General features: G+C 43.0%; 1 protein-coding gene across 2 annotated transcripts in view; it reads right to left on the bottom strand.

The window, feature by feature from the left end:
* Positions 1–19942, bottom strand: part of adarb2 (adenosine deaminase RNA specific B2 (inactive)) — an 832269-nt gene that overhangs the window by 34557 nt on the left and 777770 nt on the right. For both annotated transcript variants that reach the window (XM_063044383.1, XM_063044384.1), the window contains one exon: positions 17055–17236. In XM_063044383.1, the coding sequence (XP_062900453.1) occupies positions 17055–17236 (182 nt within the window). The remainder of the gene's footprint in view (positions 1–17054; positions 17237–19942) is intronic.

Raw genomic sequence — 19942 nt, 5'->3', positions numbered from 1 at the left:
CTCCAACCTGATGGCATGAACATTGACTTCTCTAACTTCCGCTAAGGCCCCACCTCCCCCTCGTACCCCATCTGTTACTCATTTTTATGCACACATTCTTCCTCTCACTCTCCTTTTTCTCCCTCTGTCCCTCTGAATATACCTCTTGCCCATCCTCTGGGTCACCCCCCCCCCTTGTCTTTCTTCCCGGACCTCCTGTCCCATGATCCTCTCGTATCCCCTTTTGCCTATCACCTGTCCAGCTCTCGGCTCTATCCCTCCCCCTCCAGCTTTCAAATCCCTTACTCACTCTTCCTTCAGTTAGTCCTGACGAAGGGTCTCGGCCTGAAACGTCGACTGCGCCTCTTCCTACAGATGCTGCTTGGCCTGCTGCGTTCACCAGCAACTTTGATGTATGTTGCTTGAATTTCCAGCATCTGCAGAATTCCTGTTGTTTGGGTCAAACAGCATGTGTAAGAGGAAAAGAATTGTCAACATTTTGGGTCAAAACCTGACATCAGAACAAAGCAGACAGCTCGTTGCTTCTGATTCTAGCATCTGAAGTCTCTTCTGTCTCCTATCAATCTGAGTTGGTCTATTTGCCTCCATTTGGGCCTGCTGGGCCTTTCCTGTTACCGTGCTGGATCTCTAAGTGAAATAAAAATAAAGATAAGTAGAAGGCACATTAAGATGAGGACCCTGCAACAGGATTTAGATGGGTCGAGTGTGTGGATAAAAATGTGGCAAAAGGAATCTGATGTGAGAAAGTGAGAGGTTATGTGCTTTGGTAAGAGGAATAAAAAAAGGCAGACCTAGCAAAATGGAGAAGTACCAAAGATGAACGAAGTACAGAGGGATCAAAGTATTCTTCAGTGTGAACCAGGAAGTGAAATGAGTGGTTAGGAAACCAAAGAGCATAATACTTTTTTGCAAAAAGAGCAGAGTTTAGAAATAGGGAAGCATTGTTAAAAGTTGTACAGGATGTTGGTGAAGTCACATCTGGAGTTTAGGTCACCTTATTTAAGAAAGGAGACACTGTCATACCAGGCTTCAAAAAGAGATTTATCAGGCTAATCCTTGGGATGAGAGGATCCTTCCTCTGAGCAGGTGAAGAAATTAGATTTAGAAAGATGATGAGTGATATTAGCTACTATAAGGATTGAAAACCCTCAGTGACATGACGGAGGAGATGTCAAGGTGTTTCCACCAGGTGGAGAATTTTGAATGAGTCGATATAGTTACAAGATTAGGGAGTGGTCACTTAAAACTAAGGAACAGAGAAACTTCTCCTCCCAGAGGATGGTGAATCTCGGGAATTTTCTACCCTAGATGTTTGTGGAGACCAGATCACTGGAGATATTTAAAGAGGAAGCAGATATATTTTTGAGGACAGTAGGGAACTGGTGTGGTAGAGGAAGTGAGACCTGAGGCTATCAGCCATGATCACTTGAAAGGCAGGACAAGCTTGAAGATCCAAATGGCCGAATCCTGGTCGATTTACTCATGCTTTTAATTGTGTAAAAAGTTCGAACGAAGGGATATATGATACAAATGAGCAGATGGACCACGGTGCCATATTTTGGAGATCTATGAATGCTTATAGCCTTCGTATTTTTCATCAAATACTAAAAGTATGATTCTAGGTGTAAGCTTTCCATTGTTTCTCTCCAGTATTTTTCCCAGAGAATGGCCAAGATCTAAAGCCAGATCCCTGATATGATGGACATTGATTCATTGACTCCCATAAAGCGAGAACTGGACTTTTATCTGGATGAGGTAGATACTGTATAAGCAAAGGACATCCTACAGGGAATGAGGGCTAGAATGAAACCATGGACTAGTTTCCACTACCTAAAAACAACTGAGAAAGGAATTTCCCAGACGTTTTTCACCATGTGTTTTTAAAATTTCATCTAAGAAATTATGATGGAGAATTAATAAATTTCAATATATGGGACTTCACAAATACACAGAATGAACCAGAGTTTTTCTTTGTACACCTGTGTGGAAATGTTTTATTAATACTACATCCATTGTAGATGAGTACTAAGTCTTGGGAAGATGACGTGTGAAATTTTACAAGTGGCTATCAATATCAAAAAACAAAAAAAACACTTGAGGGAAGTCTCACCATTACTGAATGACCTGTTTGGGATTGGCTTTGAGGAGTTAGTTAGAAGATAATATGACTAAGCTGAATCAATGTTGCCGTGAGTTCATTTATTAACCAATACTCTTACTGACTTCATTTCAGCTCCTCCATAGAGATGGGTGATCCTCCTACCCTGGTCACCTGATGGAAAACCCCTTAGTTAACATCAGGAAATCTAAACAATAGAGATCTGTTAAATTGAGTCAACATGTTAATGTGTTGTTCTTAAAAAAAAGTCAACACTCTCTTTGCTTACATTCTAAATTTTATCTTCAATTTTCTGAAATTATTCAAGAATGTGAATATGAAGTAAGAAAATTTGCCAATGCCCCCCCCCATGCCAGAAAGAAAATTGTACAAAAGCACGAGATTACTCAAGCGTTATTCAACATTGGTTTTCCTTGTGTTGTTTCAATGCAACATTAGAAAGCAATGGTGCTTAATAATCCCGACCGTGTGGAATGCATAATTGTCAGTGCTTAATTTGGCTTCAGTCCAAGTAAATTAAAATTTCAGCAATATACTTATGGAGGGAAGTGTTTAGCTCAGTAGGATAATAAGCTTTATAGAGTAACCATTAACAATAAAATTCAGAGGATGAAAATTCAAAGCACATCACAAGTTAAAAATACGAATTTGGATTTTAATAGCCTGCTAACAAACTGCTGATAGCAGTAATAGAGGCTAAAAAGCAGTGTGTATTTTCACACCTCTAGAACTACGGTGGTTCAAAAAGGCAGCTCAGTACCACCTTCGCAAGGGCAATTAAATACTGACAGCCTGTGAAGCCCATATTCCTTGAATGAATAAACAAAAATTGGTTCAATGATGTCCTAAATGGAAGAAAATTTCCTGCCTTTACGGGTGCAGTCTATTCAAAAAGAAATCCTGCAGATGTTGGAAATCTGAAATAAAATGTGAAAATGTTGGGAATACTCAGCAGGTGAGACAGCATCTGTGGAGAGAGAATAAGATTTCAAATTCATGACCATTATCAGAACAAGGGAATGTTTAAAAGATATCTTTAGAGTTATAGAGTACCACAGCACAAAAACAGGTCCTTCAGCCCATCTAGTCTATGCTGTATTATTATTTTGCCAAGTCCCATCGACCTACACCTAGAACCTAACCCACAATGTACTTGTCCAAACTTCTCTTAAATGTTGAAATCAAATCCACATCCACCACTTCCATTGGCAACTCATTCCAGGCTTCCATTCCCTCTGAGTGAAGAAGCTGCCCCTCATGTTCCCCTTAAAAATTTCACCTTACACCCTTAACCTATGACCTCTAGATCTAGTCTCACCCAACGTTCCGGTGACCGGTAGTGCACTGAAAGCGGTAAGCATAAAGGAGTTGGGTGCTTACTGATCTGGTTAACAATGGATGGTGCAATCCGGGGCATATTACGATCGAGGAACGTGCTTGCAGACTGGATATTGAACTTTTTACTGTTGGACTTTAGCCACATTCAACCGAGATACAACACTGGGCAGCACGGGAGGTCATTCCTGCCTGTGGCCATCGAACTTTGCAGCTCCTCCCATGGAGGGTCAGACACCCTGAGCCAATACACTGGTCCTGGACTTATTTTCCATCTGGCATAGTTTGCATTTTGTTGTTTGATTGTTGGTGGTTTTTGTATTGCTATATTTACGCTCTATTCTTGGTTGGTGCTGCTGTAATGAAACCAAATTTCCCTCGGGATTAATAAAGTATATCTATCTATCTATCTATCTCAGTGGAAAAGGCCTGCTTGCATTTACCCGATTTATACCCCTCATAATATTGTATACTTGTATCAAATATCCCCTCATTCTCTATGCTCTATGGAATACTGTCCTAAACTATTTAACCTTTCCCTATAACTCAGATCCTCAAGCCCTGGCAATGTCCTTGTAAACTTCTTCTGCACTCTCTTTCAATCTTAATGATATCTTTCATGTTGGTAGGTGACCAGAGCTACACACAGTATTCCAAATTGAGTCTCACCAACATCTTCTACAACTTCAACATAACATCCCAACTGCTGTACTCAATATGAAGGCCAACGTGCCAAACGCTCTCTTTACAACCCAATCTATCTGTGACACCATTTACAAGGAATTATGGACCTGTATTCCCAGATTCCTCTGTCCTACCGCATTCCTCAGTGCTGACTGTTCACCATGGAAGTCCTGCCTTGATTTATCCATGTTAAGTTGTATATTTCCACTCACCCAACTTGTCTAAGTCACACTGGAGACTCTTTGCACCCTCCTTACAGTTCACATTCCATCCCTCCCCTACCCCCAGACTTATGAGAGCTGCAAGCCTGGAGACATAGAATCATAGAGTGGCCCTTGAGACCATCTCCTCCATGCAAACCATGTTGCTCACGTATCTCTAAACCTTTCCTATCCATGAACCTGTCCAAGTGTCTTTCAAACATTATAGTTGCATCTGCCTCTGACATAACCCCCAGCCTCTTGTGTTTTTAAGCTGCCCTCAGGTTGCCTTTAAATATTTGCCTTCTAAATTTAAAACTCTCATTAAAGATTCCCTATCCTCAAAAAGCCTATAACCATTTTTCCTATCTACGTTTCTCTATATCACCCCTTAGCCTCTTATGGCCGAGAGAAAAATTAGAAGAAGAATTAGGCCATTTGGCCTATTGAGTCTGTTCTGCCATTTCATCATGGCTGATCCAATTTTCCTCAGTTCCAATCTCCTGCCTTCCCCCTGTATCCCTTCATGCCCTGGCCAATAAAGAATATCAATCTCTGCCTTAAATATACATAAAGACTTGGCTTCCACAGCTGCCTGTGGCAATGAATTCCACAGATTCACCACTCGCCAGCTGAAGAACTTCCTCCTCAGCTCCGTTCCAAAAGGACGCCCCTCTACTCTGAGAATGTGTCTTCTGGTCTTAGACGCCCCTTCCATAGGAAACATCTCCATATCTACTCTGTCAAGGTACTTTACCATTCGGTAGGTTTCAATGAGGTCACCCCTCATTCTTCTGAATTCTAGTGAATACAGGCCCAGAGTCATCAAACGCTCTTCATATGACAAGCCATTCAATCTTGGAATCATTTTCATGAATCTCCTTTGAACCTCCTTTGAACCCTCTTCAGTTTCAGCACATCCTTTCTAAGATAAGGGCCCAAAACTGCTCACAATACTCCAAGTGAGGTCCTACCAATACTTTATAAAGTTTCAACATTACATTACATCTTTGTTTTTATATTCTAGTCCTCTTGAAATGAATGCTAACATTGCATTTGCCTTCCTCACCACAAACTCAACCTGAATATTAACCTTAAGAGAATCCTGCACAAGGACTCTAAAGTCCCTTTGCGCCTCAGCTTTTTGTATTTTGTCCCCATTTAGAAAATAGTCAACCCTTTCATTTCTTCTACAAAAGTGCATGAACATACACTTCCTGACACTATTCCATTTGCTATTTCTTTGCCCATTCTTGTAGTCTGCCTAAGTCCTTCTGTAGCCTCTCTACTTCCTCAAAACTATCTGCCCCTCCGTCTATCTTCATATCGTCTGCAAACTTTGTGACAAAACCATCATTTCCATCATCCAAATCATTGACATATAACGTAAAAAGAATCGGTCCCAACACAGACCCCTGTGGAAAACCACTGGTCACTGGCAGCCAGCCAGAAAAGGCTTCCTCTATTCCCACTCTTTGCCTCCTGTCAGTCAGCCACTGCTTTATCTAAGTTAGAATCTTTCCTGTTATACCTGGGCTTGTAGCTTGTTAAGCAGCCTCATAGTGGCATCTTGTCAAAGGCCTTCCAAAAATCTAAGTACACAACATCAACCAATTCTCCTTTGTCTATCCTGCTTGTTATTTCTTCAAAGAATTCCAACAGATTTGTCATGCAAGATTTTCCCTAGAGGAAACTATGCCATTTTATCACGTGCCTCCAAATACCCTGAGACCTCATCCTTAAAAATCAACTCCAACATTTTCCCAACCACTGAGGTCAGACTAACTGGCCTATAGTTTACTTTCTTCTGCTTTTCTCTCTTCTTAAAGAGTGGAGTGACATTTGCAATTTTCCAGTGTTCCAGAACCATTACAGAATCTAATGATTTTGAAAGATCACTAATGCCTCCAGAAGCTCTTCAGTCACCTCTTTCAGAACCCTGGAGTATAAACTGTCTGGGCCAGGTGATTTATTTACTTTCAGACCTTTCAGTTTCCAAAGAACCTTCTCTCTAGTAATGGAAACTTCACGCACTTCATGACCCCTGACATCTGGAACTTCCACCATATCGTTAATGTGTTCCACAGTGAAGATGGGTGCAGAAAGTTCTCTGATACAAATCATTGAAATGTATGATGAATAGCTGGGATATAACTACTGATCCTTGCATCACCCAGTAGACAGAACCAGCTATACAGAACACATTACAATATAAAAAATACCGAAATTCCAGTACAAATTTCCGAGCAGCTCTTATTTTCATGTGGACCCATACTTGTTTTTCACCTCTCTTTCTTGACATCCCTATTTCTATGTCAGGAAATGATAAGTCCAGAGCCACTTTGACTCACATCCTATTTTCTGCGAAGACACCTTTCTATTCGCCAAGTCTCTCTGGCTCCATCATACTTGTTTTGATGATGATGGCTTCCCTTCCAGTTCTTTCCTGACTTCATCCCCCTCTCCTAACCTTTCTTTCACCTTTTCCATAGCTGACAGGAGTATTAACCATGTCTGTTTGCTTTTCTACATTTCTGCTCTCACTGCCTCTCTTCCCAATCTGGTGAGGGGTTGGCCAGCAGCCTCCAATTCAATGAACCACATCTGTGATTCCTGTCACTTTCAATCTGATAACATCGTCAGGCTAATCTTTCTCTCCCTATCCAATGTGATTACTCTCTCTATGGCTCCCTGATTCACCCTTCCATCCCCACCAATCACTTTCATTCTCATCATAATTTCTCATGCAATTGCAGAAAATGCAATATTGAATTGAATTGAATTGACTTTATTTCTTACATCCTTCACATACATGAGGAGTAAAAATTTTTACGTTACGTCTCTGTCTAAACGTGCAATGTGCAATCATAGTAATTGATAATAATTTATAATAAATAGAACAGCCAATGCAACATAGAATATACTCAAATCAACGTGAGTTAATCAGACTGATGGCCTGGTGGAAGAAGCTGTCCCGGAGCCTGTTGGTCCTGGCTTTTATGCTGCGATACCGTTTCCCGGATGGTAGCAGCTGGAATAGATTGTGATTGGGGTGACTCGGGTCCCCAATGATCCTACAGGCCCTTTTTACATACCTCCCTTTGTAAATGTCATGAATCATGGGAAGTTCACACCTACAGATGCACTGGGCTGTCTGCACCACTCTCTGCAGAGTCCTGCGATTAAGGGAGGTACAGTTCCCATACCAGGCAGTGATGCAGCCAGTCAGGATGCTCTCAATTGTGCCCCTGTAGAATTGGGGGCCCATACCAAACTTCTTCAACCGTCTGAGGATAAAGAGGTGCTGTTGTGCCTTTTTCACCACACAGCTGGTATGCACAGACCACGTGAGATCCTCAGTGATGTGGATGCCGAGGAACTTAAAGGCGGTTACCTCTCAACCCCGGATCCATTGATGTCAATAGGGGTTAGCCCGTCTCTATTCCTCCTATAATCCACAACCAGCTCCTTTGTTTTTGCGACATTGAGGGAGAGGTTGTTTTCTTGACACCACTGTGTCAGGGTGATGACTTCTTCCCTGTAGGCCACCTTGTTATTGTTTGAGATAAAGCCAATCAATGTAGTGTCATTGGCAAATTTAATTAGCAGATTGGAGCTGTGGGTGGCGACACAGTCATGGGTACACAGGGAGTAAAGGAGGTAGCTTAGTACACAGCCCTGAGGGGCTCCTTTATTGAGAGTCAGAGGGGTGGAGGTGAGGGAACTCACTCTTACCACCTGCCGACGATCTGACTGGAAGTCCAGGACCCAGCTGCACAAGGCAGGGTCAAGGCCGAGTTCTATTGCATCGTCTGTCGATCGGTTGTGTCGGTAGGCGAATTGTAGGGGGTCCAGTTTGGGTGGTAGCAAGCCTCTCAAAGCATTTGCTTATTATTGAGGTGAGTACAGCAGGATGCCAGTCGTTCAAGCATATTACCTTGGTCTTTTTCGATACAGGGACAATGGTGTACTTGCCCTGGGATGCCTTCTGGTCCCACAGCCTTGTGACTGTCCACTCGTGGGAAACGTCTGTGTACCTCGGCCTCAGAGATAACCAGGTTGCAGGTTGTAACGGTGGCTTTCCTCGGAGGCTCAGAGTTAGTGACATTGAACCGAGCATAAAGTCAATTGAGCTCATCTGGGAGAGAGGCCGCAATGTTGGCGGGACCACAACGTTTGGCTTTGAAGTCTGTGATGGTATGCAGCCCTCACCACAAGTCACGAGTGCTGTTCGTTGTGAATCTCGACTCAGTCTTGTCCCTGCATTGTTGTTTTGCAGCCTTGATAGCTTTGCGCAGATCATAGCTGCTTTTCTTGAGCTCTAGCTGATCGCCGGCAATGTAAGCTCTACGTCACGCCATGAGTGCTGCTCGCACTGAACTATTGTTCCAAGATTTCTGGTTCGGGAAGACCCTGACCGGCTTCTGGGGGATAACATCGTTGATGCACTTCCGGATGAAGCACATGACTCCCTCAGTGAATAACTACTTTTTTAAAAATTCTCTTTCTTTCTTGACCTTCTCCGAGGATCGTTATCTTCTTGTGGAGGAGTGGCTTGTGAATTCCTGGGTTCCCGAGAGCAATGCTGTCTGGAGCTTACTGTAGCTCCTGGTAGGGGATTCTGACCCTGATGGCTGCCTTTACATCAGTCTCCCCTCCTTAACCAAGGCCATGTATCGGTGTTGCCATTAAGGGAATAACCCCTTGGGAGAACATCATACTTGACTTAAGTGATTGCCCTATTACTATCTTTCTTGACATCCATGGACCCAAAAAAGCAATAATTCTCTTTTCCCCCTCTCAGTTTAAATATTGCATTCATTGCTTATGTCGTGGTCTTTATTCCACTGGAGAAATCAAACGCAGATTGGGTGACTGTTTTACAGAAAACCTGTTCAGTTGATGAAGATGATCTTCAGCTTCCATTTGCCCGTTACTTTAGTTCCACTCCCACTTGACTTCACTGCCTTTGGCTCTTCCACTGATTCACAAAGCCGAACTTGAGCGCAACCAACCATATCTCATTTTCTGAAGACAGACGTTGCTGCTCTTGGAATTTAGCATTGAGTTTGATGATTTCAGATCAAACTCAGCCTTTCCAGTTCAAATCAGGGAAGTTCAGTTCTGATGAAAATACAGCAGCTTGCAATATTAACTTCATTTTACTCTCTCCATGACCTGACCTGACCTGCTGAGCAGTTTTCAAATTGCTGCTCCCTAACCTGCTGAGCAGTTTTCAAATTGTCTTTTATTTCAGGTACCCAGTAGTACAAGTGTTTTATACCTTAGAGTTCTAGTGTTGTTTTCTTTCTCTTAGAATTTTCCTTCATTTCTTATGCCTCAGAGTAATTCAAAATTATTCACCATCCTCTCAGCTGGCACCATCAAAATGTGTCAATCAGTCTACAACTTCCACCTTTCCATATTTCTTTTGTTTGCTCCTTGTCTCACTTTTCTCCGCAACCTTCTCTAGTTCTGATGAAAGGTCGTTGACCTGGAACATTAACCATTTCTCTCTCCACAGCGGATGCCTGATCTGATGAGAAATATCTGTTGTTATGGCATCCATATTACTCCATTCCAAACACATGCTTAATTCCCCTCTGATTCTTTGTTTATGGAGCATCGAGGGAGGGACTGAACCGGATGAGTCAGAATGGCTCACTCATGCATCTGTAATTTTGCCGATGGGTCAGTGTTATCCTCTTGTGTGTGGATTTTGCTTTAGAGAGAGGGAGAGAGAGTAGGTTACGGGAAAGTGTGGGGGGAAGTGGGATTGCTCTGTGAACTGGCATGGACTTGATGGATCAGATGATCTCCTCTTATGGGAAGATCTTAGAAAGGCAAAGGATGAAGGAGTTATTGAGTGAAACATGATATTCGGGGCATGAAGACATGAAGGGATTTTACGTGGGAGTAACAGTTTCACAGCTCCACCCACCTAGGTTTTATCTTGACCTCCTGGGTGAAGTTTGCACGTACTCCCTGTGACAGCATGAATTTCAACCGGGTGATCCAGCTTCCACCAGCATCCCAAAGACATGTGAGTTACTGGGTTAATTGGCCACTACATACTGCTAATAGTGCACAGGTAAATCTGGGTAGAGTTGGTGGGAATGTAGGAATAAAATGACTTCACTGGGGTATAAGCAAGTGCTCGATGATCAGCACAGATTCTATGGGCTGAAGGGCAATGGATTTTTGTGCTGTGGGGCTGTATTTTGGGCAGCGGTGGGGCAGGCGCCACTTCAGTGTAGCAGTTAGTGCATTGCTTCACAGTGCCAGCAACCCGGGTTCAATTCTCACTGCTGTCTGCAAGGAGTTTGCACGTTCTCCCAGTGACTGCGTGGATTTCCTCCAGGTGCTACGGTTTCCTCCCACATTCCAAAGACGTAAGGATTACTTGGTTAATTAGTCACAGGGGTATAATAGGGTGGTGTAGGTTGTTACCATGTTGTACCTCTGAGTAAAATAAAATAATTATCAGGTCCCTTGTGAGTGGTGACATTCACATTCACAATATACTGCTGGTTGCTGGGAAATCCAGTGGCAAAAGTCAGTTGAATTAAATATTCCAAGGAGTTTTGATAAAATTTACTGCTAATAAAGCACACACAGAATTCATATTAAAATGAAACCTCAATTTATTAAATTAATGTACTCAGTGACTATTCAACAATGGCTTTTTCTTCCGTTGTTTCAATGCAACATTAGAAAGCCATGATGCTTAATATTGCAAAATTGTGTGTTCTACTCAAGTGCCAGCGATTCATTAATTTGGCTTCAGTCCAAGTAAGCAATTAACTCTAAAATGTGAATTAAACTTAAATTAAGAACTTAATGACTGACATTTTTAAGATAATAGAAAAAATTATGTTGTTCTGCAACAGAGTGCATGGGTTAGAAAGTAAAGCATAAAATTGAAACTTATTTTAATTTTAACAGAGGTCAAGAGTTGGGGGGGGTGGGCAGAGCTAAGTCGTCTGGTTTCTGAAAACAGGTGTGGGGATTGTGATTAACTCCTGCCCATTTAAACCAGCAAAAAAAGACCGTTCGTCCCATTGGGTTGATCCTATAAATCCATTTCTCCTTTCTTTCCTTGTAGCCCTGCAACTTATTCTATCTCTTTTCTCCCAGCGACACTCTATTGTTATTTCTGACCCCTTAATCACGCCAAGTTTTAGTTTACAATGGCCAATTAGTCTACAAGAATCTCTTCGAGATGTGAGGGAAAACTTGAGGACCCGGAGGAAACCACTGTGGTCACGGGGAGGAATTGCAAACTCCTCCCAGACAGTGCTTTAAGTGAAGTCTGAACCTGGGCTCTTGGATCAGTGAAGTTCAGTACAAAAGTCGTAGGCACATGCATAGCTAGCGTACTGTATGTATGTATCGCACTGTACTTCCGCCGCAAAAAACCCACAAAATTCATGACATATGTGTCTCTTTTCACACACTTCATGAGTCCTTATTGTGGACTGTGAGTGGGAAGGGGCCAGGGGGACGGGAATCATGGTTGGAAAAAGGGGAAGGGAGAGGGGAGGGAGCGGGAAGCACCAGAGAGACATTCTGTAATGGTCAATAAACCAATTGTTTAGAATCAAATAACCTTGCCTGGTGTGTCAAGGCTGGGTGTGTCTGCACCGGCGGCCACACCCCGCCCCTGACTCTCCTTCTTTTCCACCTTTCCACGCCCTCCCCATGGTGCTCACCAGTCCCAGCATCCTTTGCTCCCGCCAGATTTACAAACTCACACTCCACTCCACATTGACAAATATAGTGCTGTGCGAAAGTCTCAGGCACCCAAACTATCTATATATGTGTGTGTGTGTGTATAGTATATATATGTGTGTGTTGCTAAGACTTTTGCACAGTACTATAGTGGTGTGAAATGGTATATCACCAAGTGATCCTGACTGAAATGCTTTCAGCACACTATTGTCCTGCTGTCAGCTTATTAAGTTTTCCTTCGCAATCGTGCCAACCAATTTGTTTCTTGGCTGCAAACATCAGTTGCCCGATATTGCAATTTGCTCTGGGCTAGAAAGGTATTGCTTAAAACGGATCTGGACCTTTTGAAAGGGAAGTGCACTACACCTGGAAGGGTAATGGCAATCATGCAGGAAGAGAAATTGAGCTGGGAAATAGTGAAGGGCAGCACAAAATGGGGGAATTTGGTCTCCGGTGTTTCTGGACTATTAACTCTGGGTCTGGAAGCGTAGCGGCTATGTTACTGGACTAGCAGTCAGAGTTTTGGACTGTTGTTCCAGAGACATGATTTTAAATCTCTCCATGGCAGTTTAGGGACTTAAATTCAAGCAATTAAATAAACTTTAATTTAGGAAATAAAGCTGGCCTTAATAACAGCATCCACAAAGTTGTTAGATTTTCATAAAATAGCCATTAGATTCACTCATGCTTCAGAGGGGAAATCTGCTCTTCTTACTGATCCAACCTATAATGTAGTTTCAATCCCACCAATGTAGTGCACAGAACAAGGACACAGGACAGTGGGGCATAGGAACAGGCCTTTCGACCCATCATGTCTACACTCTCCATGATGCCAATCTAAACTACTCTTATCTGTCTGCAAATAGTCTGTATCCCTCTATTTCACGCCTGTTCGCATGTCTGTTTAAATGGCCCTTTATCTTTGCTTTCGTGTCTGCTTCTAGCTCCTCCCCAGATAGTGCATTCCAGACACCCACCACTCTCTGTGGTAAGAAACACCTCGCCTCACAAATTTCCTTTAAACCTTCCCCCACTTCAAACCTGGGAGAACAACTTTGACCATTTACCTTGTCTATTCCTCTCACAATTTTATATACTTCTATCAGTTTGGCCTCAGCCTTCAGAGAAAACAGTCCATGCTTGTCCATTCCTCCTTATTGGTAATCCACTCCAATCCAGGCAATATCTTTGGCAAACTTCTGCAACCTCTACAAATCTCCTACATCCTTCCTATAGTGTTGCGACCAGAACGATAGACCATACTCCAAGTGTGGCCTAATTGTAGTTTGATGCAGCTGCAACCTGGTTTCAGAACTTTTACACTTAATGTCCTGACTGATAAAGGCAATTATGTCATTCACCAAACTATCTACTTGTGTAGCCAATTACAGAGAGCTATGAACTTGTAGTACAAGAGCCCTCTGTAGATTAAAAAAAAGTTATTCTACAACAGAGTGCGTGGGTTAGAAAGTAAAGCTTAAAACTAAAATATGAAGGCAAGCTAGCCAATAGTATAAAAGAGGATAACAAAAGGTTTTTTTCCCCCCAGATATATCAAGAATAAAAGAGAGCTGAGATTGGATGTCAGACCGCTGGAAAATGTTGCTGGAGAGGTTGTAATGGGGGACAAAGAAACGGCGGACGAACTTAATAAGTATTTTATGTCAGTCTTCACAGTGGAAGGCACCAGCAGTATGCCAGAAATTCGAGAGTGTCAGGGGGCAGAAGTGAGTGTAGTTGTTTTTATTAAGGAGAAGCTGCTTGAGTAGCTGAAAGTTCTGAAGGTAGATAAGTCACTTGGACCAAATAGACTACACCACAGGGTCTGAAAGAGGTGGTTGAAGAGATTGTAGAAGCATTAGCAATGATCTTTCAATAATCAGTAGATTGCAGAATGGTTCCAGAGGACTGGAGAATTGCAAATGCCACTGCACTCTTTAAGAAGGGAGGGAGGCAGAAGGAAGGAAATTATAGGCCTTATTTCCACCCAGATTTTTAACTGATTGCAATATCCCTTGGCAACCTTCCTCACTATCAGCAATTCCACCAATTTTCTTTGATGTTTAACCATTTTCTCAGTCCAGACAGGTACAATCAAGAATGGACATTAAATGCTGCCGTTGACCGTGTGGTCCATACTCTATAGTAGTGCAAGTGGAGTATGGGAGAGAAGTAAACCTTTACAGGCAGTGAAAGGTCAGTCCAAGCTCTCCAACTCTGGGGATGTGGCAACAGTGAAGCAAGAATTTCAATAACCTCACTTGATTTGTCAGAGTCAACAAATATATTCACAAATGCCTAATTCCCTCCTTCAGGCTCTGTATAATTCACCACCCTCCATCACACATCTGCCAACAATCAGTAGAGTCATAGAGTCATAAAGCACTACAGCACAGAAACAGGCCCTTTGGCCCATCTAGTCAGTACTGATCTATTTAAACTGCCTACTAACATTGATTTGCACTGAGACCATAGCCCCCCATATATCTCTATGTTGCATGTACCCACCCAAACTTCCCTTAAGCATTGAAATCAAGATCACATGCACCCCTTGTGGTCTGCATTTCCAGATCCCACTCTTCTACCGCACGACTCAGTGCTTTACCATTCACTGTGTAAGTCCTACCCTGGTTAGTCCTCCCAAAATGCAACACCTCATGCTTGTCTGCATTCAGCCCTGACTGCTGCCAGTTAAGCAGCTTCACGCATTCAGCACTCCTGCAAGCTCATCACAACCAAAACTTTCCAACCACTGATCCACTGACAGCTTTGAGGTCATGTCAGCCAGATGTCACATGCACTGGACATAGAACTGTTCAGCCCAGTACAGGCACTGACACATTCCCTTTCCATTCGCAGAAGAAGCCCCCACACAATTGAAGGGCTATCCCAATGGTTGTAGGCTTGTCTGTGTAACCCAACAGACACAGAGGAAGCAGTGACAAACGCAGACCACTACTCAAAGAGGGCAAGATGGGACCCAGGCTTACTGAGGATCTGTGTGAGTTTTTAGAACTCACATGCTGCTGATAGGTTGGGGAGGGGAAATAAGGAACAGTACGTGATAGGGTTTCAGGTGCATGGGAAGGAGATCATAGTGAGTAATGATGAATTCATCCAATTCTATTTTGTGGAGAGTTGCAAGTCTGGTTGTAATAGGTGTACGTTCCTTAGTCTTGACTTGATGTTTCAGATTTCCACTTTACTTGTATGAACCAGCTTCTCAAATATACCTCAGAAAACAAGCATTATTTGGGAACCAGCCTTACAGGTGGAATCTCACAGTCAGCCTTGATCTGCTCAGTTTAAGAGGAGCGAGCAGATTCATTTCCTTTCACTTATTTGCTTACAGGATGTGAATGTTCTTGGCAACATTGGCATTTATTGTTTATCCCCAATGGCCCCCGAGAGGGATAGCAATAAAAAGGCAACCCTGCTCGTGGGTTTGGAGTCACAAAGCTGGGCCAGACAAGATAAGAATGGTAGATTGACTTCCCGAAGAACGCAAGTGTACCAGGTTACTTTCTTTTAACCTCTGCAACCATCCTGTAGTTTTATGTTCACTGGTATCAAGATTATTTTATTTTCAAATTTTGGTTTTATGTAACTGCTTAAATTTCATAAAACATAAAACCTAGGAGTGGAATTATACCATTCGGCCCATCGAATCTGCTCTGCCATCCCATCATGGCTGATTTATTATGCCTCTCAACCCCATTACTCTGCTTTTTCCACATAAGCATTGATGCCCTTACTAATCAAGAACCTATCAACCACTGCTCTAAATTTATGCCGTGATTTGGCCCCACAGCCATCCATGGCAATGGATTCCACAGATTCCCTATCCTCTGGCTAAAGAAATTCCCCTTTGTCCCTGTTCTAAAGAGACATCCTTGTATTCTGAGGCTGTGCCCTCTGGGGTCCTAGACTCCTCCACTATAAAAGCATCCTCTCCACATACACTCTATCTAGGTTTTTCAATATTAGATAGGTTTCAATGAGATCTCCTCTCATTCAGGTGAGTACAGGCCCAGAGCCATCAAACGCTCCTCAAATATTAACCCTTCCATTCCTGGGAACATTCTTGTGAATGTCCTCGGGACCCTCTCTAATGCAAGCTCATTTTTTCTCAGATAGGCGTTTGATGGCTCTGGGCCTTTACTCACTGGAATTCAGAAGAATGTAAGGCGACCTCATTGAAACTGATCAAATGTTGAAAGGCCTCATTAGAGCGTATGTGGAGAGGATGTTGGGAGAGTCCAAGACCAGTGGACACAGCCTCAGGATAGAGGGGCGTCCTTTTAGAATGGAGATGAGGAGGAGTTTCTTTAGCCAGACAGTGGTGAATATGTGGAATATGTCACCACAGGTGGCTTTGGAGGCTGTCATTAGGTATACTTAAGGCAGAGGCTGATAGATTCTTGATTAGTCAGGGCATGAAGAGATAAGGGGAGAAGGAAGGAGATTGGGGCTGAGAGGGAAAATGGATCAGCCATGATGAAATGGCGAACAGACTCGATGGGCCAAATGGCCTAACTCTGCACCTATATCTTATGGTCTTATAAGGGGCCCGAAACCCTTTTTGCTGCTCCAGTGGTGGGATTTGAACTCATGTCTGTGGATCAGTGGTCCAGAAGTCTGCTGCAGGTCTGGTAACAGAACCTTTATGTTATCATGCCCTTTAGGTGAATTGAATCATGAACCAGTGTGCAGGTTTCCAGAAAAATAATAAATGCAACCAGTCGCGACTCAGTTGCCCTGAGCTTGTCTGCAACTTTGCTCAGTGCTGGCCAGACCGGGCTGATTAACAGGTGGAAAGGAATGGAAACCCAACTGCCTTGTCATTAACTCTAACATTCAGGGTCTTCAGTCATTTGGAAGGTCGACTCGTTACATTCTACCTGCGGCGTAACAATTACTGGATACACCACAGGTCTCAGTGTGGTGCGGAGATCGTCTGCGTGTTCATCAGGCTGACAACATACCACTGAGGAGAGGCTGGTTGTATCGGTAGGGTGATGGCAGCTGGCCGATATCTTCTAGCCGATGGCATATCGCCCGGGAAAGATGGTCAACGCGGTGGGTGCTTCCTAACACAATGCTTTGCAGGTAGATCGGTTCAATGAAATAACTCAGGAGCGATCCCTGTGTGCCCAGAACGTTCCACCTGTAATACAGTTAGAAGCAGGAGAGAGTTAATAAGCAAGCAGGAATGCCCTTGACTTGTATTTCCTTTGGAGTTATTTCACCGTGCCAGGACGTGTTTATTCTAAGCAGGGGCCTCAAGCAGATTGTTCCCAGCTGAGCACTTTCCATCTGAACTTGCAGTTTATTTGGCGCAGTTAGCTCCTCGTCCGCTAATTGCAGTTCACTGCAATTAAGTGATGAATGGGCTGCAGGGCGATTAACAATTTAGAGCAGACCACTGTCCAAATGCATCTGAAAAAAATCTGTGAGCAGTCGTGTTAATTGGGTGGAGGAATGAAATGAAAGAGCAGGAAGGTTAAAGATATTACAGATTAAATCCATTCTAGTGAGATCCAGATCAAAAGTTTAGAGATAACATCAGAATTTATAATGGCTGTTAGCCACTGTATCTTGTCTGATAGTCTGAATCAACAGAACATGAAATAAATGCAAGGTTAGATCATTTATCCCCACTGTGACATTCAGAAAGATTATCATGGATGGTCGATTTTAATTTTGAATCAGAATCAGGTTTAATATCGCCGGCATATGTTGTGAAATTTGTTAACTTTGTGGCAACAGTACAATGCAATACATAATAATATAGAAAAAAAAGTGAAATAGTGAGTTACAGCAAGTATATTCTCTGGATGTGTATATATATATATATATAAATTTTATTTTATAAGGTAGTTAAATAAGTTCATGGCCTAAGGTAGAAGGAGATGAGTTATTAACTTCAAACTTTCTGCATAATCACTCAAAGAGTTGAAATGCACATGCATTTAACAAGAGCTGTATAGCTAATCTCCTTCTACTTTAGGCCACAAACTTATCAATCACCCCTGCTGTGGACCACTTCCTGGAGGTCCAAGACGCCGACTTCTACAAAGAAGGGATCCGTATGCTCCACGATCGCTGGACTAAGTGTGTAAATGTAGGAGGGGACTATACTGAAAAAAAAATGTGCCAGGTTTTCTAAAATTGACTCCTTCTACCGTAGGCCATGAACTTATCAATCACCCCTCGTTGTATTGGGTACAGAAGATGGGATATTATGTTGAAGTTGGGTAAGATGTTGATAAGGCCTAATTTGGAGTATTGTGTGCAGTTCTGGTCGCCTACCTACAGGAAAAGATGGAAGAGTACAGCAATAATTTACAAGGTTGTTGCCAGGACTAGAGGACCTGAGTTATAAGGAGAGATTGAATAGCTAGAACTTTATTCACTAGAACATAGAGGATTGAGGAGAAATTTGATAGAGTATACAGAATTATGAGGGATATAGATAGGGTAAATGCAAGGCTTTTTCCACGGAGGACTACGACGAGAGGTCATGGGTTAAGTGTGTAAGGTAACGTTTTAAGGAACATGAGGGGAAACTACTTCACTCAGAGGGTCGTGAGAGCGTGGAATGAGCCGCCAGTGCAAGTGGTGGATGTGGTTTTGGTTTCAAAGGTTAGAAGTCGGATAGGTACATGGATTGCAGGGGTGTGGCAGGCTGTGGTCCAGGTGCAGGTCGACGGGACATAGAAACATAGAAACATAGAAAATAGGTGCAGGAGAAGGCCATTCGGCCCTTCGAGCCTGCACCGCCATTTATTATGATCATGGCTGATCATCCAACTCAGAACCCCACCCCAGCCTTCCCTCCATACCCCTTGATCCCCGTAGCCACAAGGGCCATATCTAACTCCCTCTTAAATATAGCCAATGAACTGGCCTCAACTGTTTCCTGTGGCAGAGAATTCCACAGATTCACCACTCTCTGTGTGAAGAAGTTTTTCCTAATCTCAGTCCTAAAAGGCTTCCCCTTTATCCTCAAACTGTGACCCCTCGTTCTGGACTTCCCCAACATCGGGAACAATCTTCCTGCATCTAGCCTGTCCAATCCCTTTAGGATTTTATACGTTTCAATCAGATCCCCCCTCAATCTTCTAAATTCCAATGAGTACAAGCCCAGTTCATCCAGTCTTGCTTCATATGAAAGTCCTGCCAACCCAGGAATCAATCTGGTGAACCTTCTTTGTACTCCCTCTATGGCAAGGATGTCTTTCCTCAGATTAGGGGACCAAAACTGCACACGATACTCCAGGTGTGGTCTCACCAAGGCCTTGTACAACTGCAGTAGTACCTCCCTGCTCCTGTACTCGAATCCTCTAGCTATAAATGCCAGCATACCATTCACCTTTTTCACCGCCTGCTGTACCTGCATGCCCACTTTCAATGACTGGTGTATAATGACACCCAGGTCTCGTTGCACCTCCCCTTTTCCTAATCGGCCACCATTCAGATAATAATCTGTTTTCCTATTTTTGCCACTAAAGTGGATAACTTCACATTTATCCACATTAAGTTGCATCTGCCATGAATTTGCCCACTCACCCAACCTATCCAAGTCACTCTGCATCCTCTTAGCATCCTCCTCACAGCTAACACTGCCACCCAGCTTCGTATCATCCACAAACTTGGAGATGCTGCATTTAATTCCCTCATCCAAGTCATTAATATATATTGTAAACAACTGGGTTCCCAGCGCTGAGCCTTGCGGTACCCCACTAGTCACCGCCTGCCATTCTGAAAAGGTCCCGTTTATTCCCACTCTTTGCTTCCTGTCTGCTAACCAATTCTCCATCCACATCAATACCCTACCCCCAATTAGTGTGCTTTAAGTTTGCACACTAAT

This window comes from Mobula hypostoma, chromosome 3 (genome assembly GCF_963921235.1).
Source record: "Mobula hypostoma chromosome 3, sMobHyp1.1, whole genome shotgun sequence".
NCBI classification, from domain to species: domain Eukaryota; kingdom Metazoa; phylum Chordata; class Chondrichthyes; order Myliobatiformes; family Myliobatidae; genus Mobula; species Mobula hypostoma.
Note: the sequence above shows the minus strand (reverse complement) of the source record. Positions and strands in the feature narration are given on the sequence as shown.